This window comes from Pimephales promelas, chromosome 18 (genome assembly GCF_988280905.1).
Source record: "Pimephales promelas chromosome 18, fPimPro1.hap1.1, whole genome shotgun sequence".
NCBI classification, from domain to species: domain Eukaryota; kingdom Metazoa; phylum Chordata; class Actinopteri; order Cypriniformes; family Leuciscidae; genus Pimephales; species Pimephales promelas.
Window position 1 is genome coordinate 26,369,668 of NC_142786.1, and position 23,593 is coordinate 26,393,260.

A 23,593-nucleotide genomic window follows, 5' to 3' on the forward strand; every position below is an offset into this window, starting at 1 on the left:
GTTTCCTGTTCTTAGCTGAAAGGAGTGGCACCCGGTGTGGTCTTCTGCTGCTGTAGCCCATCTGCCTCAAAGTTCGACGTACTGTGCGTTCAGAGATGCTCTTCTGCCCACCTTGGTTGTAACGGGTGGTTATTTGAGTCACTGTTGCCCTTCTATCAGCTCGAACCAGTCTGGCCATTCTCCTCTGACCTCTGGCATCAACAAGGCATTTCCGCCCACAGAACTGCCGCTCACTGGATGTTTTTTCTTTTTCGGACCATTCTCTGTAAACCCTAGAGATGGTTGTGCGTGAAAATCCCAGTAGATTAGCAGTTTCTGAAATACTCAGACCAGCCCTTCTGGCACCAACAATCATGCCACGTTCAAAGTCACTCAAATCACCTTTCTTCCCCATACTGATGCTCGGTTTGAACTGCAGGAGATTGTCTTGACCATGTCTACATGCCTAAATGCACTGAGTTGCCGCCATGTGATTGGCTGCTTAGAAATTAAGTGTTAACGAGCAGTTGGACAGGTGTACCTAATAAAGTGGCCGGTGAGTGTATATAAGATGTACAAAATCATATTTTAGGGTACCTAACATGTCAGTGATATTCGTTCATTTTTCTTGCCTCAAGCTATAATGCAAATCGATTTGTAAAATTTGCAGATTCATTTATGGTAGCTTGATATTATAATATTGACGATATATGGTTATTATCTACCACTCAAACATTGAATTGAAGCATATAGATTCAGTAAAACGGTAACCAATAGACTAGGCTACTATAATGACGCTGGCTTGTAAACGTGAGCATCGCGATCATTTGTCGTTAGAAAAAAAAAAATAAAAACCCATGAAATTATATTCTTGACATGCTAAAAATGTATATGCCAATGTACCTGGGATGAAGACATTTCACACGCGACGCAAGCAGAACACCTGCACGTGATCTCCTCCTACAGTGTTCAGGGCTATCATGGTTGTCAACAAATGCGGTATATGTAGGATGACAGAGTTTACGACAGTAGTAGAGGACGAATGCTGTTTCCCAACTGTAGGGGGACCCCGAGAGCAAAAGTTCCCTGGTGTTACTTTAAGACCCATAAAAATAACTTGCAGCTAGTCAGTACCAGGAGGTTTTGTAGAGATGAATATTCTCATTCTAGAGAGCAAAATAAAATGAAATCATTCATTTTTTGGTCCATTTTCCTGCGAAAGATATGGTAAATAGTATACAGTGTGTGTGTGTGTGTAAAAAATCTGTAAACAGACTTAAATTTCGGCCATATATAGCTAAAAGCATGTCGAATTTCCTCAGACTCATACTTTTGTCTTTTTTGGTCCATTTTCCAGAGAAAGATGTGGTAAATAGTATACAGTGTGTGTGTGTGTGTGTGTGTGTGTGTGTGTGTGTGTGTGTGTGTGTATATATATATATATATATATATATATATATATATATATATTGTATTATATATAATATATATTATATATAATACTATATATATATATATATATATATATATATATATATATATATATATATATATATTTAACAAGTAACAAACTTAAACTCGTGCTTAAAATTTCTGCAAACAGACTAGTCTGGTAACCACGGGACTCAGGTCTTTTAGCATTGTGGCATGCTCCTCCTCAAGACATCTGTGAAGCATCTACCCTTCTCTCTATCAAAAACCTCTTAAAAACACTTCAAACAATCTGAATATTACTGTTCAGCTCACAATCTTTAACGGTTCCATGACATGCTTATTTTTGTACGCTTTAATGTAGCCTCTGAATATTACTTTCTGCCATCTTTGATGTTGATTTTTTTTTTTTTTTTCTTAACGCATTTCTTAAGTATTACCCACAACAATTTTGTCATTTTTCAAGCAAATATTCCACATGTAGATTAAATAAGACTTGTCCTGACTTTAGTAGTGGCGCGCATGGGCGCAGGGGTGGCTAGCACCCTTTATTGGCCAGCCGCACCTGTGTCATTGTCTAACAATTTTTTTGTCAAATGTTATGTCTGGAAAGTTGGACTGATATTTTTTTCATAGATTCTTACGTGTCCAGAAACTTTTTTGGGCCTAAAGTACATGCCGGTGTGAACTCACTGTTCTGGTGAGTTGATGTCTTCTAGTGGACCTCTGCTTATCCTAGAAGGATCCATGGATCCCCACTGAGCCTGAGGCTTCTGCTCTAAGTGGTTCTTCAGAGATTTCTCTCCATCTGAAAACAAAGACATGATTTTCAGAATGCTGCCTTTCCATCAGGATGTCAGTGGTGGATTCAGCTGAAGAAGATGCTGAGTCTGAACTCACACCTTAATGACACCTCAAGTTGACATGTTTGTGGGTGAAAAATGTATAACACCAATAAGGTGTTCTTCTTCTCTGGGTGACAGACTCAGGAACAGAGGAATAGAGTTTCACAAACTGAAATGAGTCACGACTGACAGCTGTGTGTGTGATCGACAGGTGAGGAACACAAGGTTTGATATCCACTTCTCCTACCTTTGCCATCAGTGAAGTTGCGTATGCTTAGGATATTGTTGACATCTTGGTAGTGGTTTTGTTTAATGTATGGAGTCTTTTCTGGAGTGTCCTGGAGTTGCATGGTAACCTCTTCCAGTTCCTTATCCAACTGTAACACAAATTAAAAAATCCGATAGCATTTTACAATAAGGCCCCATTAGTAATGCATTAGCTAACAATGAGCAATATATTTGTTATAGTATTTATTAATCTTTGTCAAAAATATCAAATAAAAATGTTAACTCAATGTTAGCTCAAGTCTGTGTTAGTTAGTAAAATGTTAGTTAGTCTGTGAAATAATACTTTTGATTTTAATACATTTAAATTAGCTAAGATTAGTAAATGCTTTGGAATATTGTTCATTATTAGTACATGTTACTAGCCTGGCTAACGCCAGACTACATATCATTTTGAATGAAACGTGGTCTGGAAACCACATGTAAATTTTTGAGGCGTGGTTTAAGAATGCATATTATTGGGTGCTACAAATGTCTATCAAATGCGCCTGTACGTCTATCAAATGCGCCTGTGCTCCCTCCCCGTTCTGTGATTGGTTCCCTGTTTTAGGGGAAAATTTGGTTCATGGTATCCAGACTGCCTAGCAGCGCGAATAAAATCGCATGCTAACATGTTACCTAATGCAGTTAACTATGGTAGCAAATGAAACCTTACTGTAAATTAGTCATTTATTTATATAACAAATTAATAAAAAATAAAATAAACTCAAAATATACAGTAGTATGTTTCTGTAAAATACTTTCAGTAGTGAAAACATTTAGTGATTTTACAAAACAAGTTGCACCCAAAAATATCTATTATTCTTGATATAATTATAAGTATAATAATTTGGTCTTTATATATATTTATACTTAATCCAATATAGATTTGGGCACTGTAGTTTAATTGGCATAATATATTTTTTGTTTGAACCTGTTTTAGTTATTTTTAGGGCAGGGCAATGATTAATCATGATTAATCATATCCAAAATAAAAGTTTGTGTTTACATAATGTATGTGTGTGTGTGTGTGGTGCGTATAATTATTTTGTATATATAAGTACACACACATGCATGTTTATATTTAAGAAATATTTGCATTTATATACTGTATATATATTTATACATAATTTATATAAAATCTAAATATTTTATAAATTAATAACACATTTTTCTTAAATATATACATGCATGTGTGTGATTTTTTATATACAAAATAATTATACACAGTACATATATTATGTAAACACAAACTTTTATTTTGGGAGCGATTAATCGTTGCCCAGTCCTAGTTATTTTTCTTCACATCATTTGAAGAGTTCAGATGCAAAAGCCTCTAAGTGCCATTTGAAAATTTCTTCTAAAATGGTATTTTTTTTATCAAGCTTGTATATTTAAGTTCAGTAATTTCACTTAAATGGCAATGCAGATTACCTATTAATTGTCATTTAAGTGAAATTACTGAACTTAAATATACAAGCTTGATAAAAATGGTCATTTTAGAAGAAAATTTCAAATGGCATTTAGAGGCTTTTGCATCTGAACTCTTCATTTGTTTTGTTTTTTGTTTTTTAAAAAAAAACATGACCCCCTTTAGTGTACAGGCTTATTATTAATTGTTAGCATTATCTTAATAACTGTTTAAAATACACAGTCATTGTAGGAATGTAATCATTTAGTAATTTATGATGATTGAACGGGAGAAACTTCCGTCACCTCTGTAATTCTCATTCGGAGGCGGTGGTTGTCTGTCTGTAGTCCATCAAGACGGGAAGTGTTGGCCTGGTTGACACTGGTTACCGAGGTGGAAGTCTTGGAATCTTCCTTTTTCTGGTTCTGAGTGAACTTTAACCTCCGGTTCTGTGTGGCAGCATCCGGGTTTGTTCGCATTGTTACAAACTAGCAAACGAGAAGAGAACAAGGACATTATATTGAGATCTTTTGGCATTGAGTCTGCTTAGGATGTATTTGTTTTGAGGTAGTCGAATCTTTCAAACTTCAGTGTGTTCATTTCCAGAGTGCTTCAGGGAATGCAAAGTAAGCACTGTTCTCAATTATATACCAGTGAACTTGCTAGGGATTTGCACAAATCAAAATGCCAGAAAGTGGCTTTCGCTGACCTCTACAATTCTTTCCCCATAGGGCTGGATCATGCTGTACGTTGCAGTACTTACCTTTGGCACAAAAACCAGACACAGCGTGATGGTGCTGCAGAAGATGATGACCAGTGCCACGATGCAGAACTGCACATTAGGCTGATCTCGGGTCAGGAAGGACACTGCTGCCCCAATGATACACATGATGCCCACATTATACACACTCATACCGATGTACTTGCTGTCGTTCAGGGCTGGAATGCTCACATTTCTGGTCTCCCAGGCCAAAAAACACCCAAACAACTAGACAAAAAAAAAAAAGAGAAAAGTGCAATGAATTATAAGAGCAGTGAAATCTTAAGTTTTGAATAGACAATCATTTTCACCTTCATCACCGTGTGCAGACCTCAGTTTACAGTGATGAATCATAAAGCCAGTGAGAATGAACTGTGACTGATTTATTTAACACCCTAATTCCTCTAAAGGCAGCTAACAACACCTGTCCAACTCTCAGGAAGTCAGAGAAGTAATCAAAGCACCTTTGTGCGCGACTAGAGTGAACTCTGAGAAATATGACTCAGCTAACATAATGACGCACACTCTGAGATCTGATTCTGCACCCACTCGCTTCAAACCTGTTCAATCCTAATCCAATCACAGACAGTCTCACTCTTTTTCCTTATTCACCCTCTCATTCTCTCGTTCTACAGGAAGACTTCAGCTGTGAGTGAAGTGATTGAGCAGCAGGTTTTCAAACATGACAAGAGGAAGGTAGAGGACGTTTTCTGAAATGAGAGTGTGATGGCATTTGCACTTGTTCACTATTATGATTTTATGACTTTCTTTCTAAATACATTTCAGCCTTGATTTAACATTGACACCTTTGCCTCCCCACAAATCTACAGCTGTAGTTTTTAGAGAGAAGAGAGACAAAGGAGACTGGAAGAGATACTCTGTGGTCCACAGTTGACCTTTGACACGGATCGTCTACTGTAGAGCAGGGTAAAAACAGAGGTAATGGCCTGCCAGTCAACCCAACCACCTGCCGCTATTACAGCAGCCAGAACAAGAGGACAAATCATTTCCACAGAGCACAAAGTGAGTAAGAGGGCAGATTTGTGTTTGAGGATGTTGCCACCATTGACTCAGAGAGTATGGTCTGTGCTATGGGCAATTAACTGACTGGGGGCATTTTGGTTCCTGAGGCACCTTACCAGTAATCTAAAGAGAGGTTAATTGGAAAGAGCAATCTTGCTCATATTATATCTCCTCCTAGGGGTAAAATGTATCAAAGTCCAGTCAGTGAGTCCGGAAGGAAATACCTTACCATTAAGCGCTGTTTGTAAGGAAGCAAAAGAACAATGTTGCAGTTTACAGCAGTTTCTCAATTTATTTGACTCTATTTCTAAAAACACAATATTTGAAGGTGCTTTTAGTGCTTCTGCTGTAATGTCAAAGCTGCTTATTTGCAAACTTTTTATTTATTTATTTAAGTATCATTTTTTTCTTTTTTTCTACAGAAATTAGGAGTTTCAGAAACTAAAAGTAAACAGCAATGCATTTACAATAATTCTTTTTCATTTTTTTACACAGATTTTTAAACTCAATAAAATATTTTAGAGTTTGATATAACTCGAAAAATTATATTCAATGGTAAAATGCCCACAACTTAATTTCATATAAATGAAATTTACATATTTTAATGCTTAATTTAAATCATTTTAAGGCATATTGCGGCCCTCTTTGCTGAAGCCCATTAGTTGATAACCATTCGTTTACAGTAAATTTGGTTTTAGTTTTTTAGTTCAGTGTAAACAACACAAAAGACTGATATTTCAGCAATAAACAGGGGGTGTTGATTTTGTCATAGTTAGAGCTGTTCTTAAGCCTAAAATCAGAGGTAAAATCAGTGGCTTAGGTTTTTTTTGATTTGTAGCTTTTATAAAATATGATAAAATATATATATATATATATTGTTCCCTAATAAATATCCATGTACTCTAAATTATGTTTGTTAACACACTTATACAATATTGTTTATTGGTGGGTCATGAACATTAGATAACTATTGTATGGCATTTGTATTTCCTGATGTAACACAAGAGACTCAGAATCTAGTATTGCAAATGCATTTTCATGACAGTAAGATTTAGTATAATAATTTACCAAGTGGCAGAATATTCAGACTCGGTTGTCTGCGGGAGCAGATGGCGATCATGTTGTTGCTCTCTAGAATGTTCTCACTCACCATAAGGAGGCCTTTGTAGGCATAGACAATCCCCAGCCAAATGGTCATGTGCGTGTTCTCGCAATGCTCCAGGAAGGGCCGGATTGCAATGTCTCGTCCCTGAGGATCTGCCTGTGGAGACGCAGTGAGAAAACCAATGAGTGGAAATAATCCTGGCTAAAAAACACCTTTGTCACTAACAACAATAACAAAATACAGAGGCAGGGCTTATTTGCCTTGACCTAAAAGCGTTTAATATGAAGGTTGATTTGGGGTTGACTTTAAGAATTTATTACCGGTAAATACATTTGCATTTAGATTCAGGAGTAAATTTGCAAAATTGCATTTGCATCGAGTACCAATACTGAGGATGAAGGCATTACAGGAACTGGGATCATTTAATCTCCCATGGTAGACCTTAATGGACTTTTTCAGAGATAGTAACAATAATATAGTCACCTCTACGGGATGCCACTTGAGAGTTAACGATTAACAATAACTCTTTATGGGTCAGGCATTGATCACTTGATATTGATCCAGATATTTACAGTCTTAAATGCAAGACAGATCATGGACTGGGCGGCGAAGGAGGTCTGAGAAAGAAAAGATCTCAACCGAGTTCTCCTCAAAGTGCTGGGTCTAAAAGTAGCCAAGCTTTAACCCACTTTCTGCTGCCCCACTTTGAAAAACCTTTCGTTTGCCATGCAACAACCCAGACACAAAGATAGACAGGGATCCAACCCTCCAAACGCATTCCTAAGTCTTGCATATTTTTCCCAGTTTAGTCACAGAGTGTAACACCCCCAGCTTTCACCCGCCGCTTGTGTGGCTCTAATCAGCAAGATTTGAATTTGCCATTAAGGAGTTCATAGCACAGAAGACATCTTCACAAAGTGACGGTGCGAGTAAAGTGGGCCAGCCAACACAAGGAGTTCTATTTATAAATTAAATATTCCAAAATGTGATAAATCCTAGAAGTCAACAGACATTGTCAGACCATTTTTAAACTCAGCGAGAGAACAGATCAGAGAGGAACTGATGATGATGTATAGTCTGTGGAAAATGTTGATGTGATAAAGTGCTTCAACAATAGCAACGAAAGAAATAGCAAAACAATCCTCTCACTGAGAGTAACACAATAATGCTTTTACTTCTCTTGTTAAACATTCAAGTGTTCCTTCTGACCTCAAAAACCCAGAAATGAAAAGATAAAACTGAAATAAACTGCTTATTTCTGACTGTACAACAAGAGCTCTGCTTTCCTCATAGCCTGAGCTGTAGTTAGTGAAGCTGTGTGGTGTTGCTGGGCAACAGTCGGTGGGTTGGGCTTAAAGAGAGTGCTGGTTGCTCAGTTATTTCTCACTGCATTAGGCGTCTAATGTAATTGTTCACTGGAAGCTGGAAGGATGTGTGACTGACAGAGAGTCTTTGGAGAGATGGTGACAAGAGGGACACAGTTAGCTGAGAAGAGAGAATTATATCAGTTTATAGACTGGAATGAACCATATGGACACTGAGAACTGCAAAGAGGCAGCCATCAGATGCGTCTTCTTGAGTAGTCGAGTAGCAGGTTTAGACACAGAAGGGGCAGCATACAGATAACCCTTTAACCCCTGCCTGAGACTTTTCACTTACAAATGTATTATTAAAGCCTAGCTTACTAAATGGTGGAAGATTGAATATGTAAATTTTATATATTATCTAATTTATTTATCATAATTGTTCCTAGATAATGAAATCTTTTCAATTTTAATTTTCTATTTCCCTGTATGTCTTTACCTTGTTTAGCCCATGTAAGCCTGGTTTTCACATTCATTCCCTGCAAAGTCTTGTTTAGTGTTTGCACTGCAATTCTGAACATGTTTGTATCCTGTTTCTCCTGTGTCCTGGTTACTTTGATTCTCTGCCTGTTCCCTCAGATTTATCTCCTTGCCTCAACCCTTTTCTGTTATTTAGATTGCTGGTTTATGTATGACCCTTGCCTGAATTTGGATTATGTCTTTGGATTACACTGTTCAATAAATAATGCGTTTGGATCCTCAACCTACTTGTCTCAGAGCTGTTTGTGACAATAACACGCAATAATGAATTTGTCTCTCGAAAGATGTCGGAATTGCGGGATATAATGTCAGAATTGCGTGATATAAAGTTGCAATTGCATCAGAATTTAGTTTATATCTCACAATTCTGACTCGATAACGCACAATTGCGACTTTATATCACACAATTCTGGCTTTATATCACGCAATTCAGAGAAATAAAGTACTGCAAGATGTAAACTAGAAAGTGTATTTCTAATAACAGCATGTCTTTCTTTATCAGTTTAATATGTTATTGCTAAATAAAAATTAATTAAAAAAAAAACTAAACTAAATACAAACATTTGAATGATAGTGTTTTATTGTACATGATCTCATTTCTTAATGCATAAAAGCCTATGGGTGTCAACCCTGCTTCTGGAGACCCAACTGTTGGGCAAAATTATTTCCATTCTGCTTCACCTCACCTGGCATCCTGAAGACCTTGATTAGCTGGGTCAGGTGTTACTCGACCCACTACGAGTGCGATTTGAATCAGGGGTCTCCAGCATGAGAGGTGGATGCGCTAACAAAAACTTAAAGACGTCAGTCGCCAGTGTGTCTCTTGAGGCCAAGAGAGTGAGATTGCACAGCTGGCCTATGTTACACATGTGTATTTAATTAGGATTGTAGCTAAACTCTGCAGGAAAGTGGGTCCCCAGGAAGACCTATAGGCATTAAAGTTTACATTGTGTGATCCTGTCCTCCATCTCTCTCAATCTAAGCATGACGGGGAAGAGTGAAAGAGAAAGAAAGTGTCATGGACTCAGTCCTCAGTCATTTCTCCGCTAGCATATATTTTATTACATTGAGGTTTAGTACAGCATGAATGAGATTTCTATTATCCAGCTTCTTTTTCAGACCTTTGATTTTGAGCTAAGCTCTTGTTTAAAATAAATGATAGTTATAATACTCATTTGTATGGGTCAGTCACCCTTCTCTCCATCTGCTTCTCTCTGACATGGCTTCTTGTGACCACAATCTCTTATCTGTAGTAATCCTTTTACATTGCACCCTGTGATCTCTGCGTGCCACTGCTTAAATGTAGTAAGGCGAGGCAGATATTGTTCAATGGAGCTGAGAGTTGTTTAATGAGAAGTTAAGTCAATTATTCAGCCATCAAATCTTAAGGTCAACTCGAACGATACTTCACTGACCTAATCCCACAGCAAAGACATGACACACATCAAGGAATAAGGTTTAGCACCATGGTTCAAAACCAACACTCGCCAAGCACCAAGTTCAAATAAAAATCAGCTCAGGTCAGTAAATAACACACTGATTTCCATTACACAAGAGTAGATGTTAAAACGTCAAGCTGATTTGTACTCGGCTTTCGCAAAGATAAGCACAAACTAAGTCATAGCTTTACAGTAAACTACGCTTCTCCATCCATTTACGCTTCTTTCCATATGGTGATGTGACTTTCCTTCTGTCCAGTGTTAACGGGTGTAGTGTGCACGACGGCTGCAACTACAGTGGAATCTCTCCAGTGGACCAGCATGACAACCGTCTGGATTGAGCCGAGTAGGAGACATCTCTAGTGTCTTCAAGTGGGCAACTTCCGTCCTCAGTGTTTCATCGACTAGCCCACGACACCTCAAGAGGGCTCGACAGTGACCACAGCCAGTTTCTGCTAATCCCAAAACAATATCTGGTCGTGGGTTAGTCGCTATCTCAGGTGGAAAAATAAGCCATCGATCAAGATCAGCCAGCATTCTAATCCCTTGCAGCTTCCAGTTGTCCTGGGCGAGAATTGGTTTTAACACCTTTTCAAGTTATTGGTCATGTTACGCTTGCCTTCCAATGCTAAAGCTAAACGTTGCAGTACTTGGTCATGGCGCCAAGTAAACCTTGGCTAAGAGCCACCTTACATCCAGTCAAATTGTGCCTTAATGTTGCAGGTGATCACAAAGGACAAGAGGGATCCTCTCCTAAACAGAGGTTTAGGTTGTGCGGTGATGGGAGAACATCATATGTTGACCTGATAAGGAAACTGATCCTAAACTCTTCCATTGACCAAAAGTATTGCCAGCCCATCTTGCGTTTTATATGTGGAGAGGTTACATTATATATATATATATATATATACACATATATAAAATGTAACCTCTCCACACCCGGGTCCAACTCGACCCGCTCCGAGCGGGCCTCGAACCTGGGACACCGGCATGAGAGTCAGGCGCTCTAACAAGGAGGCTAAAGACTGCAGCCCCTAGCATCTGTCGCTAGAGCACCTATTGAGATCGGGGAGTGAGGTTTACTCGCACAGCAACTACTAGCTGGCCTCCGTTACACTCACCCCCTTAAACCTCACTCTCATCCGGGTCACGGCACCAATATAACCCCTCCATTTTCTATATTATATACTATTATTATTATAAAAGTTTGGGGTAGGCAGCATTTTTTTTTTAATTCTTAGACTCTTATGTTACCAAGGCTGCATTTATTTGATCAAATTATTCAATTTATGTTTCAATTATTGAATAATATCAACTGAGGGCAAAACTGCATTTTCAGACTCCAGTCTTCAGAAATTCAGAAATCATTCTAATATGCTGCTGATTTGCTGCACAAGAAACATTTCTTCGAATTATCAATGTTGAAAACAGTTTTGCTGATTAATATTTTTATGGAAACCATGATGCTTTTTTTATTTAACAATTCTTTAATAAACAGCAAGTTCAAAAGAACAGCTTTTATTTGAATTCGATTGTTTTAATCCAAAATCGACTTCCATTATGCCATTTTCTCTGATCATTTTGCAGCTGTGGAAAATGTACATTTTGGACCATGTTTAGCACTTTCTGGCTCGCTGACTGCATCTCTGTGTGGCTCCTCCAGGGTTACATCTACCTGCCCCAGATTGAGGATGAACCTGCAGCTGCACGCTGAGGCTTTGCAGATCTGTCTCCCTCTGGTGTGTGCTTATTTTTGGAGTCCACTGCTCTAAACTCCACTTCAAATGCAGTGACTTCAAAGTGGCCCTGCTGCAGTCCCTGCGGCTGAGCCTGGGAGCTGCCATCACTGATTCATTACAGGCTAAATGCATCATTAGACCAGGAATCAAACCCCGAACATCAAGCGCATTTAAATATGCAAATGAGAACTTGCAGTGGCATGTTTCAGATTGCCTTTGTTATTGCAGCCTAAAATGCTTTTTATTGACATCATTCTTTAATCTAATGCTCCAGAATATCTCGGTTTTAATCACAACTCCCATCTGCTCGCTCTCCGCGAGTCTCCGATGCAAATGACTTTCGCTATGTTGCCGTCACACGACTGCCGTCCCGCGCACCCTTCGCCCTACACAAACACACTCACTTATGAACATGCAGCTAATTTGCGAATAACAACCTTCATAAATGGAGTTCGAGTGCTCGCTGTCAAACGTTATTAGAGCTCACACATGGGCAAACATTTGAATCTGGTGACTACTGGGATTATACTGAGGTATGCACACAGATGCGCTCTCAGTATTACGGTCACGGACACATAAACACTCTCATACACTCACACACTCGCAAAATTGAAAGGCCATAACGTATACAGCATGTTTTCTTTTCCAGGGGACAGTCGCGATTTGTGACTCGGGTCATCTATACATCTTTGTTGAGTCAAGGACACGGAGAGGTCCCACACATGATAAGCCATCAGTCCTGATAACTCATTAGGACTGCTGTTTTTTTCCTCCATGAGGGCAGGCATAGCAAACTGTGAGGGATGGAGGATGGCCGCTCTCCATCACAGTGCACTCTGCTGCCCCCATGATTACTGAAGCCACAAGCACCTTTCTGAGCCGTGGACATCAGAGTGCGGAAAAGAGTAGATGGTTGTTTATGCGACTGTCCTCTAACCATGACCAACATGGTTTATAAATACACCACATCTTAAATTCTGAATATGTTCACATTTGGTGATGGGAATAACAATAGTAGTGTAGGGCTGAAACGATTCATCGAGTTACTCGATAAACTCGATTACAAAAATTCCTTGAGGCAAAAATATTGTTAGAGAATGTCTAAAGTTTGGTATAATTATATATTTAAAAAGAAAGAGTAATGTAAGAAGAAATTTTCAATCTTTTTGCATAAAAAAGAACATAACAATAAGAAATCAATCAAAATCAACCGACATAAAAGCGTATGTACTGTATGTAGCTGAAGAAAAATCCATTCAATTACAAAGAAAAATGTCCTTCCAGTAGTCAAATTTATTTAAGAGCTCTTTGAACCTATTGGTGAAATGTGCAAAATGGGTGGCTGAACTGACCCATTGCGCTTCACATTAAACAAACTCCCGGCATACTTCAAACACTGTCTGATCTAATCCTCGAGGTAAAGTCCCACTTGTGTCTCATTTATTTTATCATGCCTGGGATCATCCGCACCTCATTTTCTCTTGTTCTCGGTTTACCTCGCCTTCATTGACTCCATTGAGGTGCACGTCCTGTCCAGGATATTACCCCTTGTGTTAACATTAATTAAACATGATTATAAAGCTCAGAGTGAACGTGATATCTTTTGATGATGTTAATTTCGTACAAGATACTGAATGTTCCCGGTTGTAATAACAAATTTGTCGATTATTATGTACATGGCTACTGTCAAGATCTGTTAGGCTGGTCCTGCTGGAGTTGAATTTAACAAAGAATTTAGTTTTTAGGAAAGTTAAGCTAAAACTTGTTTTCAAAAAAAGCTGTACTTCGAGCAGTGAGACGAAACTCTCTTTTTTCTCATTTTCTGTCTTTGGCAGACTCAAACGTGTGCATGCCCATCATATTCCTGTCATTGCTAGCCGAGATAGCAGAAATTGAGTCCTTGGAGGTGTTGTGATGTGTATTATGCAGACTAAAGACTGTACAGATTGGCTGCTTAACAGCAGGAGAATTTTTCTCTATAATATTCATGGTTCCATGAATATTCCATGTTATTCTCCTCCATGATACAAGTTTTTTTTTTTTAAATCTGATTTTCACTTTAAATAAAATGCAACCATTTGCACATTTCTACTATTCCAAAGCCAATTCTGAAAGAAAATATGATAGGAACCTATTATTCAATGCGCATCTGATTGAAAGATAAACTGTGCATTTCAGTGTTATTGTTAACATTGTGGTTGTTTAAGCAGACAGTTTGCTCTGAAAATTCAATTTAACAGAATTAACAGCAAGCCAAAGATGGCAAGGTTTCAACTGAACTACACATTTTAAACACTTACAATATTGCTTAGTGTTTACAATAAATGCATGTTCTTAAGTAAGCAAGGTTTTATAGAGTATTTAATTCAATTATTATATATAATTATAATTGCAATGGTAAAAAATTACACTTTAAAATTAGCTATAGAAATGTTAATATTCACAAGTAAATATATGTATATTTTTCAATTGCTGATTTTAAAGCCAATGCTTTCTTTGCCTAAATTCTGATTGGGTGGGCATCTGCATTTCACTCCATTCACACCTCACAATTACCACGTTAACACCTGTCATAACACGAGCAGACTATGTGATTCTTCTTTGCTGTCTTCAGGGCCAGGTCACCTGACTTGGCCCTCAAGCAGGGACACATTGCTAAGTGTGACCATGTGACCGCCTCTTTCTTCCACTTGACTGTTCCCCTAAGAAACCCTAAAGCTGTGCGCTGCATGACAACTTTAAAAAGTGTTATTACACAAATAATGCAGTGTTTCTTAGGACCTCAACTACATGCTGCTCGAGCAAGAACACAGTAAATGGCTATTAACATTAACGGACGGATAGACTATATCAGGGTCAGGCGTACTGTAAGTAAAAACATGAACACACTGGAGAGTTTTTAAGCTACACTTTAATCAATCTGCAAAAAAAAAAATAAAAAAAAATAACATGGTTACTACACTTTTACTATGGTTAAAGGGATAGTTCACTTTGAAATTCATTTTTGATATGTTTTAGCTTACTTCATGGGCATCCAAGATGTAGGTGTCTTTGTTTCCACAGTATTTTCAATTTTGATATTTTTAGGTCAAACCGTTCTTGTCTGTCATGTAATGGAGGTTTATGGGGTCCTCCTCAAAAAGCATGCACAGAGAAGACCAAACACGTTTACGTCACTCGTTGTTGTTTTTTGTGTGAAAACAAATTCAACGTTGTCTTTTGATATATCGAAATCATCTTCCATTGCGATTTCCTATACATCTAAATATGTTTAGATCTTCAAAATAAAGGGTAAAACGAGAGAGATCACGTCCGGCGCATGCGCAGACCAAAGCGCCCGCGCCCTCAGATCACTTGGACATGGTTGTGGTTACATGAGGTAAAAACAATATACTGTTTGTTTTCTCACACAAACTGTTCGTTTCATGTCTTAGGCCATCAATGTGTTCGAGTAATTAAATCATGTTTAATTTGAACTTCTCTGTGCATGCTGTTTTAGGTGTAAGAGTGTTGGTAACCAGGCAGTTGATGGCACATATTTTCGACCTCCATTATATGACTGACCGACAAGAACGGTTTGATCTAAAAATATCAAAATTGAAAATACTGTGGAAACAAAGACACCTACATCTTGGATGCCCTTGAGGTAAGGGCTATCCCTTTAATTTTCGTTAGGGTAGATGTTTTCTTAACTACCCCTAAGTGAAGAATAAAAAAAAATGAATAGTAAATATATCAGGGCCTTGATCAAAGACTGAATAAAACATCCAATAATAGGAAGATCCATCAGCGCTTACTGTAAATTACACAAGCTGTCAACGCTCCTTAGGGATTTCACCCCAAAATGTTGTCATTATTTATCCTCAAGTTGTTCCAAACCTGTATGAATTTCTGTCTTCTGTTGAACATAAAATAAGTTATTTTGAAGCAACACATTCTCATCCCAAGCCTCCATCTAACTGACGCTTTTGACCACCCGTCAACATCCGACGTTTTAGGGCAACCTTTAGCATCAGTTAGATGATGCTATCCTGGGGCGTCACCTAACTGACGCTTTACCTTTAGCGTTAGTTAGATGACGTGGGTAGGTTTAGGTCTGGGGTAGGGTTAGACCACTAGGATAGCGTCATCTCACTGACGCTAAAGGGTTCCCTAAAACGTCGGATGTTGACAGACGGCCAAAAGCGTCAGTTAGATGACGCCTTGGGATGAGAACGGGCTGCTTGAAAAGTGTTGGTAACTAGACAGTTGACGGTAGCCATTGACTTTCATGATAGGAAAAAAATACCATGGAAGTCAATATGTGCCATCAACTGCCTGGTTACCAACACTCTTCAAAATATCTTATTTTTTGTTCAACAGTAGAAAGAAACTCATACAGGTTTGGAACAACATGCGACAAAATGATAACAAAAGTTTCATTTTTGGGTGAACTATTCCTTTAATACAGCCAAACAACTGCAATGCCGTTTGCTCATTGCTCTAATCCATACGATTTTTATTTTATTTTAAATAAATAATAAAATAATATTGCATATTAAATTAATGAATATAATTGAAATAAATGCATATTGTATAATATTTTACACAAAACTTATTGCAATGTATCAGGGAGTGGAACGTTTCTGATATAGTCTCCTGGATTATGTGCATGCACTGCCACACCAAACAGCTCTTTACTGCTTACTGGACATTGTCCGGATGTGGACAGCTCTTGGTAATTGTTCCCTAGCTCGCTTCATTGCCAAATTGGATTACTGTGATTGTAGGTGGCCATTTGAACCAAATACTTTGCACTGACTTCAGAGGGACTTAAAGATAAAAAAAAACTAAAAGAGGAGACATGCTTGGCTTTGGCACCTCTGCATTTGGAAGCATGTTAAAACGGAGCAGCCTATTTGGATTCCTCTGAGCGGCAGCCATGTTCCCCTCCCATCGGCCCACTTTATACCAGCCAAGAGGCCAGCAATCTGTCTCTTTAACTAGGGACAGGGAACTGCTTTTAGGAGGACTGTTTCTTTTGCATTCTGATGAGTCGATTAAATCTCACAGTAAGAAAACCGAAATGTGATGTTGTAGAACATCTTGAAGAGGAACAGACTGCGTTTTTGCAGTTGACGCATTGTGAACATCTCAGCCTATCAAAAAAGAACAAGCGTTTGAGGACATTTTGATTCTCAAATTTTTAAATTAATCTACTCAGCGTGTGTGCACAAGAAAGGGGAATGGGATATGGGACAGAGAGAAAAACAGAGACAAAGAGAGATCCTAGCCTGACAAATGACTTAATGATTAATAGTATGGAACTCTATTAATTTGTTTCCATGGATACGAACGAGCAGCTCAGTTCCAAGTCTGTTGGAATGTTCTGCTCAACAGTGATAACGGGTCTCTCCTAACTTCACTCCTTATGATGCATCAAACCGCACAATGTCAGCCAATGAAATAATCCCACAGTCACGCTCCGCATATGCAATTACGCATATGACGGGATGTCTTCTCATTTTATACTCGTTTCTTTCACTCACACTCCATTTGCATTCACGTTAGTCACGCTGCTGACAGTGTCACATGACTTCAGATGTACTGAATGTGTATGCACACACACATGTACCAGTCAGATTTTTGCAGGTGTGAAAGAGTGTGCATTGGTGTATTTTTGTGTGCGTTGGGCAAGGGGCACTGATGTCCGCCTGACTTCAGCTGGCTGGACGCTCTCCAGGCTGTGGGCTGGCAGGGTTTTAGGGGGTGCAGTTGAAAACGAAGGAGGGGGGCTCGACTCCATCCGGCTGCCAGGCAGCCTGTCACACTGTCAGATGGTCAGAGCTGGTTTGTTATCGGGTCTCAGCTGCTCAGACTGAAAACAGTGTCAGTCGGCAGGCCGGTGCCACGGCCGGTCATCAGCCATCAGGGGCGCTAGAGAGATTGAGTTTGAAAGCATTGAGAAAATATTCTGTAACTCTAGCAATGGAGAAACACATGTCTGTTCCTACAAGGCTCTTTTCATGGGAAGCTACTGTATCATATTTGATATGCAAGGCCTATAAATTATCGACATAATCAAACTTTTCTTAAAAATCTGTTGTACACAATCTACTATGTGCCTTCTGTCATCTGACTGATCGTTTATACTTTATATAAAAGGCCTTTTAGTATCCTTCTGAAAATGTTCCTCTTAGGTCGTGGTTGTTTCTTGTTTTACTGAAATGGAACATGATTTTCAAAAATCATAGAGACATCTGAATGTAACATTTTTGTCAGACGTCTTTGAATAATAAGTAATTATTTAAGTCAAGAAATAAACTTCCATAAAATTCTAGAAAATGAATATAATGAACAACACAAAAAAGATTTTAGAATGTCTCCAGCTGGTTTTATAATTAGCCAAAAATCAAATATAATTTACCGTTGACACGTTATCTCGTCCGTCAAAATCTTAGGCTGACTGTCGGTTGGAATATTAGAACTAAAAACATCGACATGACCTTATGAGTATCAATCACTTCACTGAATATTTGCCAGCTAAAAAATAAATAATTATTATCATAAGATAAATCTGTTTTCAAATCCACATAATTTGAAAAGTACGACATTGATGTCCGTCAAAAAGCGCACAATACACAGTAGTATTCGCCTGAAAGAGAGGTCCAGCGAGTACACGCATTTCCTGGAAAAACCACACTACTGATATTTTTCAACTAAAAATTGTATTAAAATTGATCCTAAATAAACAGTTTATTTTCAGGTTTAAATAAAACAATAAACTAATAAAAAAATGCTTAGTCTATTTTATTTCTCTTTTATTTTTTTATTTCAAATTCCCTACAAATAAAATGTATTTCCAATAAAAAAAATAAAATTATAAGTTTGAGCAAAATATACCTATTTACATTATTTTTGGTTCTTATTTCTCGCCAAATTCCTCCAAAAATACTTTTGTTTATTTCCAGGTTTAAATAAATAATAAAAGATAATCTCGGATTTTCAATGTGGTCTCAGACTGTCAGACCCCACTGTATTTCACTCCTACATCATTGCATAAATTATTTAACAATTTCTCTCAAAGATGAATCTAAAAAAAAATAAATAAAAAAAAAATCAGCTCATTTGGAGTCGTGCGGTAATGACGGACCACCTGCAGCCCGTCACATCGATCCAATCCCTCAGATCGGTCTGCAGCACCTGCCTCTCATATCGGCCAAATGACACATTTCATTCTCGCAGAGACTCGAGTCTTATGAGAGTAATGAAGAGCTGTTTGTGGCTGAGTTATCTGGCTCGGGAGGTCTGTGCGGTGCCAGCGCCATCGACCCACGCTTCAAATCAGCTCTCTTTCACACACAGAACCATTTTGGGGGTGTGAGATTCAACACACGGCTTCATATTAAGACTGGAGAGAGCGAGGGAGAGAGAGAGAGTTTGTTCTGTATGATCATTTTCAGGGCCAATAGAACACAAATAGCTTGTGTTCACATAAAAGACAAAGTCAGAAAAAATCCCATTAAATAGGTTAGTCAAGAAGTTCCGGCAAGTGGATCTGAACGATCCTGGTGAGTTGATCCTGGCGCCAGTCAAGATGATTAAAAATACATGCGTTCTCCAAGCTAATTCATCATGAAATCTTAACGAGAGCAGACAAAGTACTGTAGCATCAGCAAATAGAGGAAAACTCTGAACCTTGCCCATAATGCACCCTGTAACCAAAAAGTATATTTTAAAGATTTATTTCATTGTACTGCAAAATTTTTCATCGCTTAGAGTTCAAAACCTGTATGACTTTCTTTCTTCTGCAGAAAAAAAATAGAAATTTAGAAAAAAAATTGATACAATGAAAAGCTATGGGGTCCAAAACAACATAAGAAAGTTTGAAACGGCATGAGGGTGAGTAAATGATGATGGATTTTTTTTTTGTGTGTGTGAACTATCCCTTTGCAAAAGGTATTGAAGAGTTTGCATTGGCTTTTACAAGATCACTCTGTGTTAATATTGTACAATCTGACAAGCAACAACAATAAAAGGCCGGAAAACTTGAACCGTGTGCACCGAGCAGCAGCATCAGATCTGGTCTGGGTCACAAAAGGAACGAAAGCCACTGCGGAGTATAAATTCATTACAGCTGGTCTGATTGCAGGCCAAGTCTGTCGAGATCTCAGAGCTGATGAGAGCAGGAGGAGGAACGGGCAGACAGTCTGTGTGATTGCATAAGAGAACAGACTGATAAAGAGAAAGGACACTCTTAAACAGAGTAGCTGTAGCATTCTGGTCTGTGTACTATATGATTTCAATCATCATTCCAAAAGCGAGCAAATTCAAATCGCCCATTCAACCACTCTGTAGATAAGGATGGGCCATATCGAGATGGCAGTGTGGAACAAATTATAGTCAGAATCAATACATGTCAAGCTCTGATGTGAACATTACAGTGTGTGCGGATGTTATGGGACCGTTCTCTCCATCTAGCTCCTGATCATGGCTGTCATTAGAAACAAATTCCGAAACTAACCATATACAAAATAAAATCTGATCTTGTACTCTAATGTGTGGGTCTCCACAGCACATCCTTCCTTAATTTAGTCTTTTACTCTATAGGTATGTTTTTCACAACACAGTTGTACAAAAAATGGTGTTTCTTTTTTGGTGTAGAAGACAACTTTGTCAAAATGATCTCTTTTGAAACAGATCAGCGAAAACATAATTCGATAACAACCTGTATAGAAACACTACGACCCGTAGACAGATTCACAAATTTGCACAAATTCACATTTTCACAAATTCACAAAAATGTGCACTTTGGAACCCGTTTTCAAAAGCTTGAGTTTTCAGGCCCCCGTTGATTTGTAAATGAATGGCCGCATAAAAAAAGTTTTGGTAACATTTTACAATACGGGTGCATTAATAAGCATTAATTCATGCTTAACTAATGCACAGATAATACTGAATTCATGTGTAACTAATGTTTATTTAAGCTGTTCATTAATCATTACCACATTAGGAACTAATTAAGAGTAAGGTTAATATATTAGTTCATACATGAATTGTTTTTAATTAAATATGTAATTGTGGATTAATTCCATAATAACTATTTTTTTAACTAATAGTGTCAATTAATATGTTAATTACCAGAATGAGCAAAAGCCTTGTATTTTAACTTCCAGATAATATGATAGGTACACTAATATGCATTAATACATGATTAATTACTAAAATTCATGTGCAAATTACTACAATTACTAAATGCCTAGTTAATAATGATGTGCCCCAACAAGTAAAGTCATAACAAAATTATACCTTTGCAAATCATTAGCCAATGATTAATTAAAGGAGACAACTGGAAGTTGAAGTGCATAGCTCTGACTAATTGTGGTAATTAACACATTAATTTACACTATTAGTTCATAAAATATGTTAAGGAATTAATACACAATGACACATTGAATTAATAGCAATTCATGTAATACTTGATCTATTAATCATATAGACTCTTTATTATTTGCTGATGCAGTAATCATTAATTAATGGTTTAGTTCTTCATGAGTTATACATTAACTCATGATTATCTGTGCATTAGTTAAGCATGAATTAATGTATATTAGTGCACCCGTATTGTAAAGTGTTACCAAAGTTTTCATTTTATGGTTGTGTTTCCCCTAAAAAGGGCAAAGTTACAGTACCAGATGCAACATCACTGCTCATCCACACCAGCAGAGGGCGAGACTCAAACACATGAGGTCACACGCAAGGTCTCCCGCTCGCTTTCCCTCTCTGCCGTGCGCTAATGCCACACGGTTTGGAGTACAATCTCTGTCTCACGTGTGCACTCACTCGCTCTAGATTCGGGGGATTTTAACTAATTTGCAGCATAGCTAGTCGATCACGAGTGGCTCAACAGGTAGATATATAGATAAACTCATGTTCCAGGCCAGGTTGACACTTCAGCGTGAGAAATCGGGGGTTGAGGCGTGTGAAACCAATTAAATGCGTGTCTCACGGCCAATGCATGAGAGTTAGCAGCTCTGAGTGAAGCTATGCAAATGACGCTGGTAGGTCACATGATAAGAGGGTAAGTGTAGTACATCCGGATTACATTCATCCTACAAATATTCATAGAACTTACTTTAATGGTCGCAAAGTAAGTTAAAATTCAAATTTGGTACCTACTCAGACAGTACGTGATTTCGGGCGCATCACTGGTCTCTTTCCACCTTATTTTGCAACGCAGATTTAAGCTTTATCCTGTGAATTTACGAGACATTCGTTATGTTAGAAATCTTGCACGTTCACAGGAAATAATTTACTTCAAATGTAAAAATTTTAAGACTGGCTATTTGAATCAAAAAGAAAAGATAAATAATTCATAAATAGAAAATTATATATACACGTAACAAATGGAAGCAACTGTCTCATAAGAAGCTGTTTACAATAAGTTATTAATAGGTGTTTACTTCAAAGGCCCTTTGAAGCCCTTTGATGCGGCCTTGCTTTGGCCCCGTGGAGCTGTGCATGTGAAGGGCATCGGGGCCACAGACCTCTCTGATGTCTCCTTTGCCCTGCCCACTTACTTAACACAAACATCTCTAACCAGCACAAAATGAATTATGAAAGAAAAGACTAATCACAATTCAGCACTTAAATAAGTCATAATAACAATTTCAAACACAAGCTAAATCACATCCAACATTTTTTTTTTTTGTTCTAAAATATGTACAGAGATACAATCTTAATTATAGATTTGGTAGATGAGCAGAAACGCACACGCGCGGGCTCCTGATTGGCACGTCCCATCGCAGCAGTCTGTTGTGGCATGCAGGTTAATGAATGTGCAGATGGCGGTCAGGAGGGGGGCTGTGCCTGCAGTCGGCTCCATCTCCCCTCTTTTCTCGTTCTTCACGTCTCTCCTTCTCCTTTAATATCTTATTTACCTACGTTATTCACCACATGCAGCTTTACAGCTCTCTCAGTGATCACCTGCTGCGTACTGCCGCTTCGCATGCAAAAGTGTGTGCATCCCGTGAGCAGAAAGCTCACTTGATTTCACAGCTTTCCTAACAAGGGATTCGGCAGGGCAATCACAATAGCGTTATTACTGCCTCCTCACGCAGCAGAGAGCTGTAACTGGGGACAAAGGCGGGGTTAAATATGTTCGGCGGACACCTGCGGCGTGGATCGCGGAAGCATGAAATCTCAGGCTAAACATGTCCTGAAGGACAGAGGCTCCGCGCGGGACAGGGCAGGAGGGCGGGGTGAGGAGCGGTGATTAGGAAGGCAGCCGTGCATGAGTGTGTCGAGGAGAACACGGGGGAGAGAGCAGACTTGTGTACGGACTCCCACGGCCTGCTGCACTAAGTGACTGTTGTAGGGTTTAATAGTGCCATATGGTTTACATCTCCACTCACACCATGCCTTTCCTCCAGTGCTCGTGAGCGTATTGATCCTGAGGGCGCTTTCCTTCCTCTCCTCTTCGCTCTCGCTCTCAGATCTCTCGGTTTCCAGACCGCGGAGAGGATGGAGGCCTCCACAGCAGACTGATGGCGATAAGAGCAGGAAGCAGAAGCACTCTGGGTAGAGACAGTAGACGATGTTCCCACCACACTGAGATTTCCATCTGCGATGTGCATTGAGTTCCCTGCAATTCTGCTAGATTGTTTTTTAGGGAGTGAACAGCCTGATCACATGCAGCGATTGCTTTAAGACTACATGGGTAGCACAGTTTTATTTGAACATATTTAAGGAAAATCCCACAAACAAGTGCTACA

General features: G+C 38.6%; 1 protein-coding gene across 3 annotated transcripts in view; it reads right to left on the minus strand.

Moving 5' to 3' along the window:
- The window catches only part of gabbr2 (gamma-aminobutyric acid type B receptor subunit 2), a 201,499-nt gene that overhangs the window by 9,145 nt on the left and 168,761 nt on the right, over positions 1 to 23,593 (minus strand). For all 3 annotated transcript variants that reach the window (XM_039680846.2, XM_089123268.1, XM_089123270.1), the window contains exons 14-18: positions 6,864 to 6,974; positions 4,694 to 4,918; positions 4,236 to 4,418; positions 2,503 to 2,632; positions 2,104 to 2,218 (exon numbers count right to left, since the gene is read on the minus strand). In XM_039680846.2, coding sequence (XP_039536780.1) covers positions 2,104 to 2,218; positions 2,503 to 2,632; positions 4,236 to 4,418; positions 4,694 to 4,918; positions 6,864 to 6,974 — 764 coding nt within the window. The remainder of the gene's footprint in view (positions 1 to 2,103; positions 2,219 to 2,502; positions 2,633 to 4,235; positions 4,419 to 4,693; positions 4,919 to 6,863; positions 6,975 to 23,593) is intronic.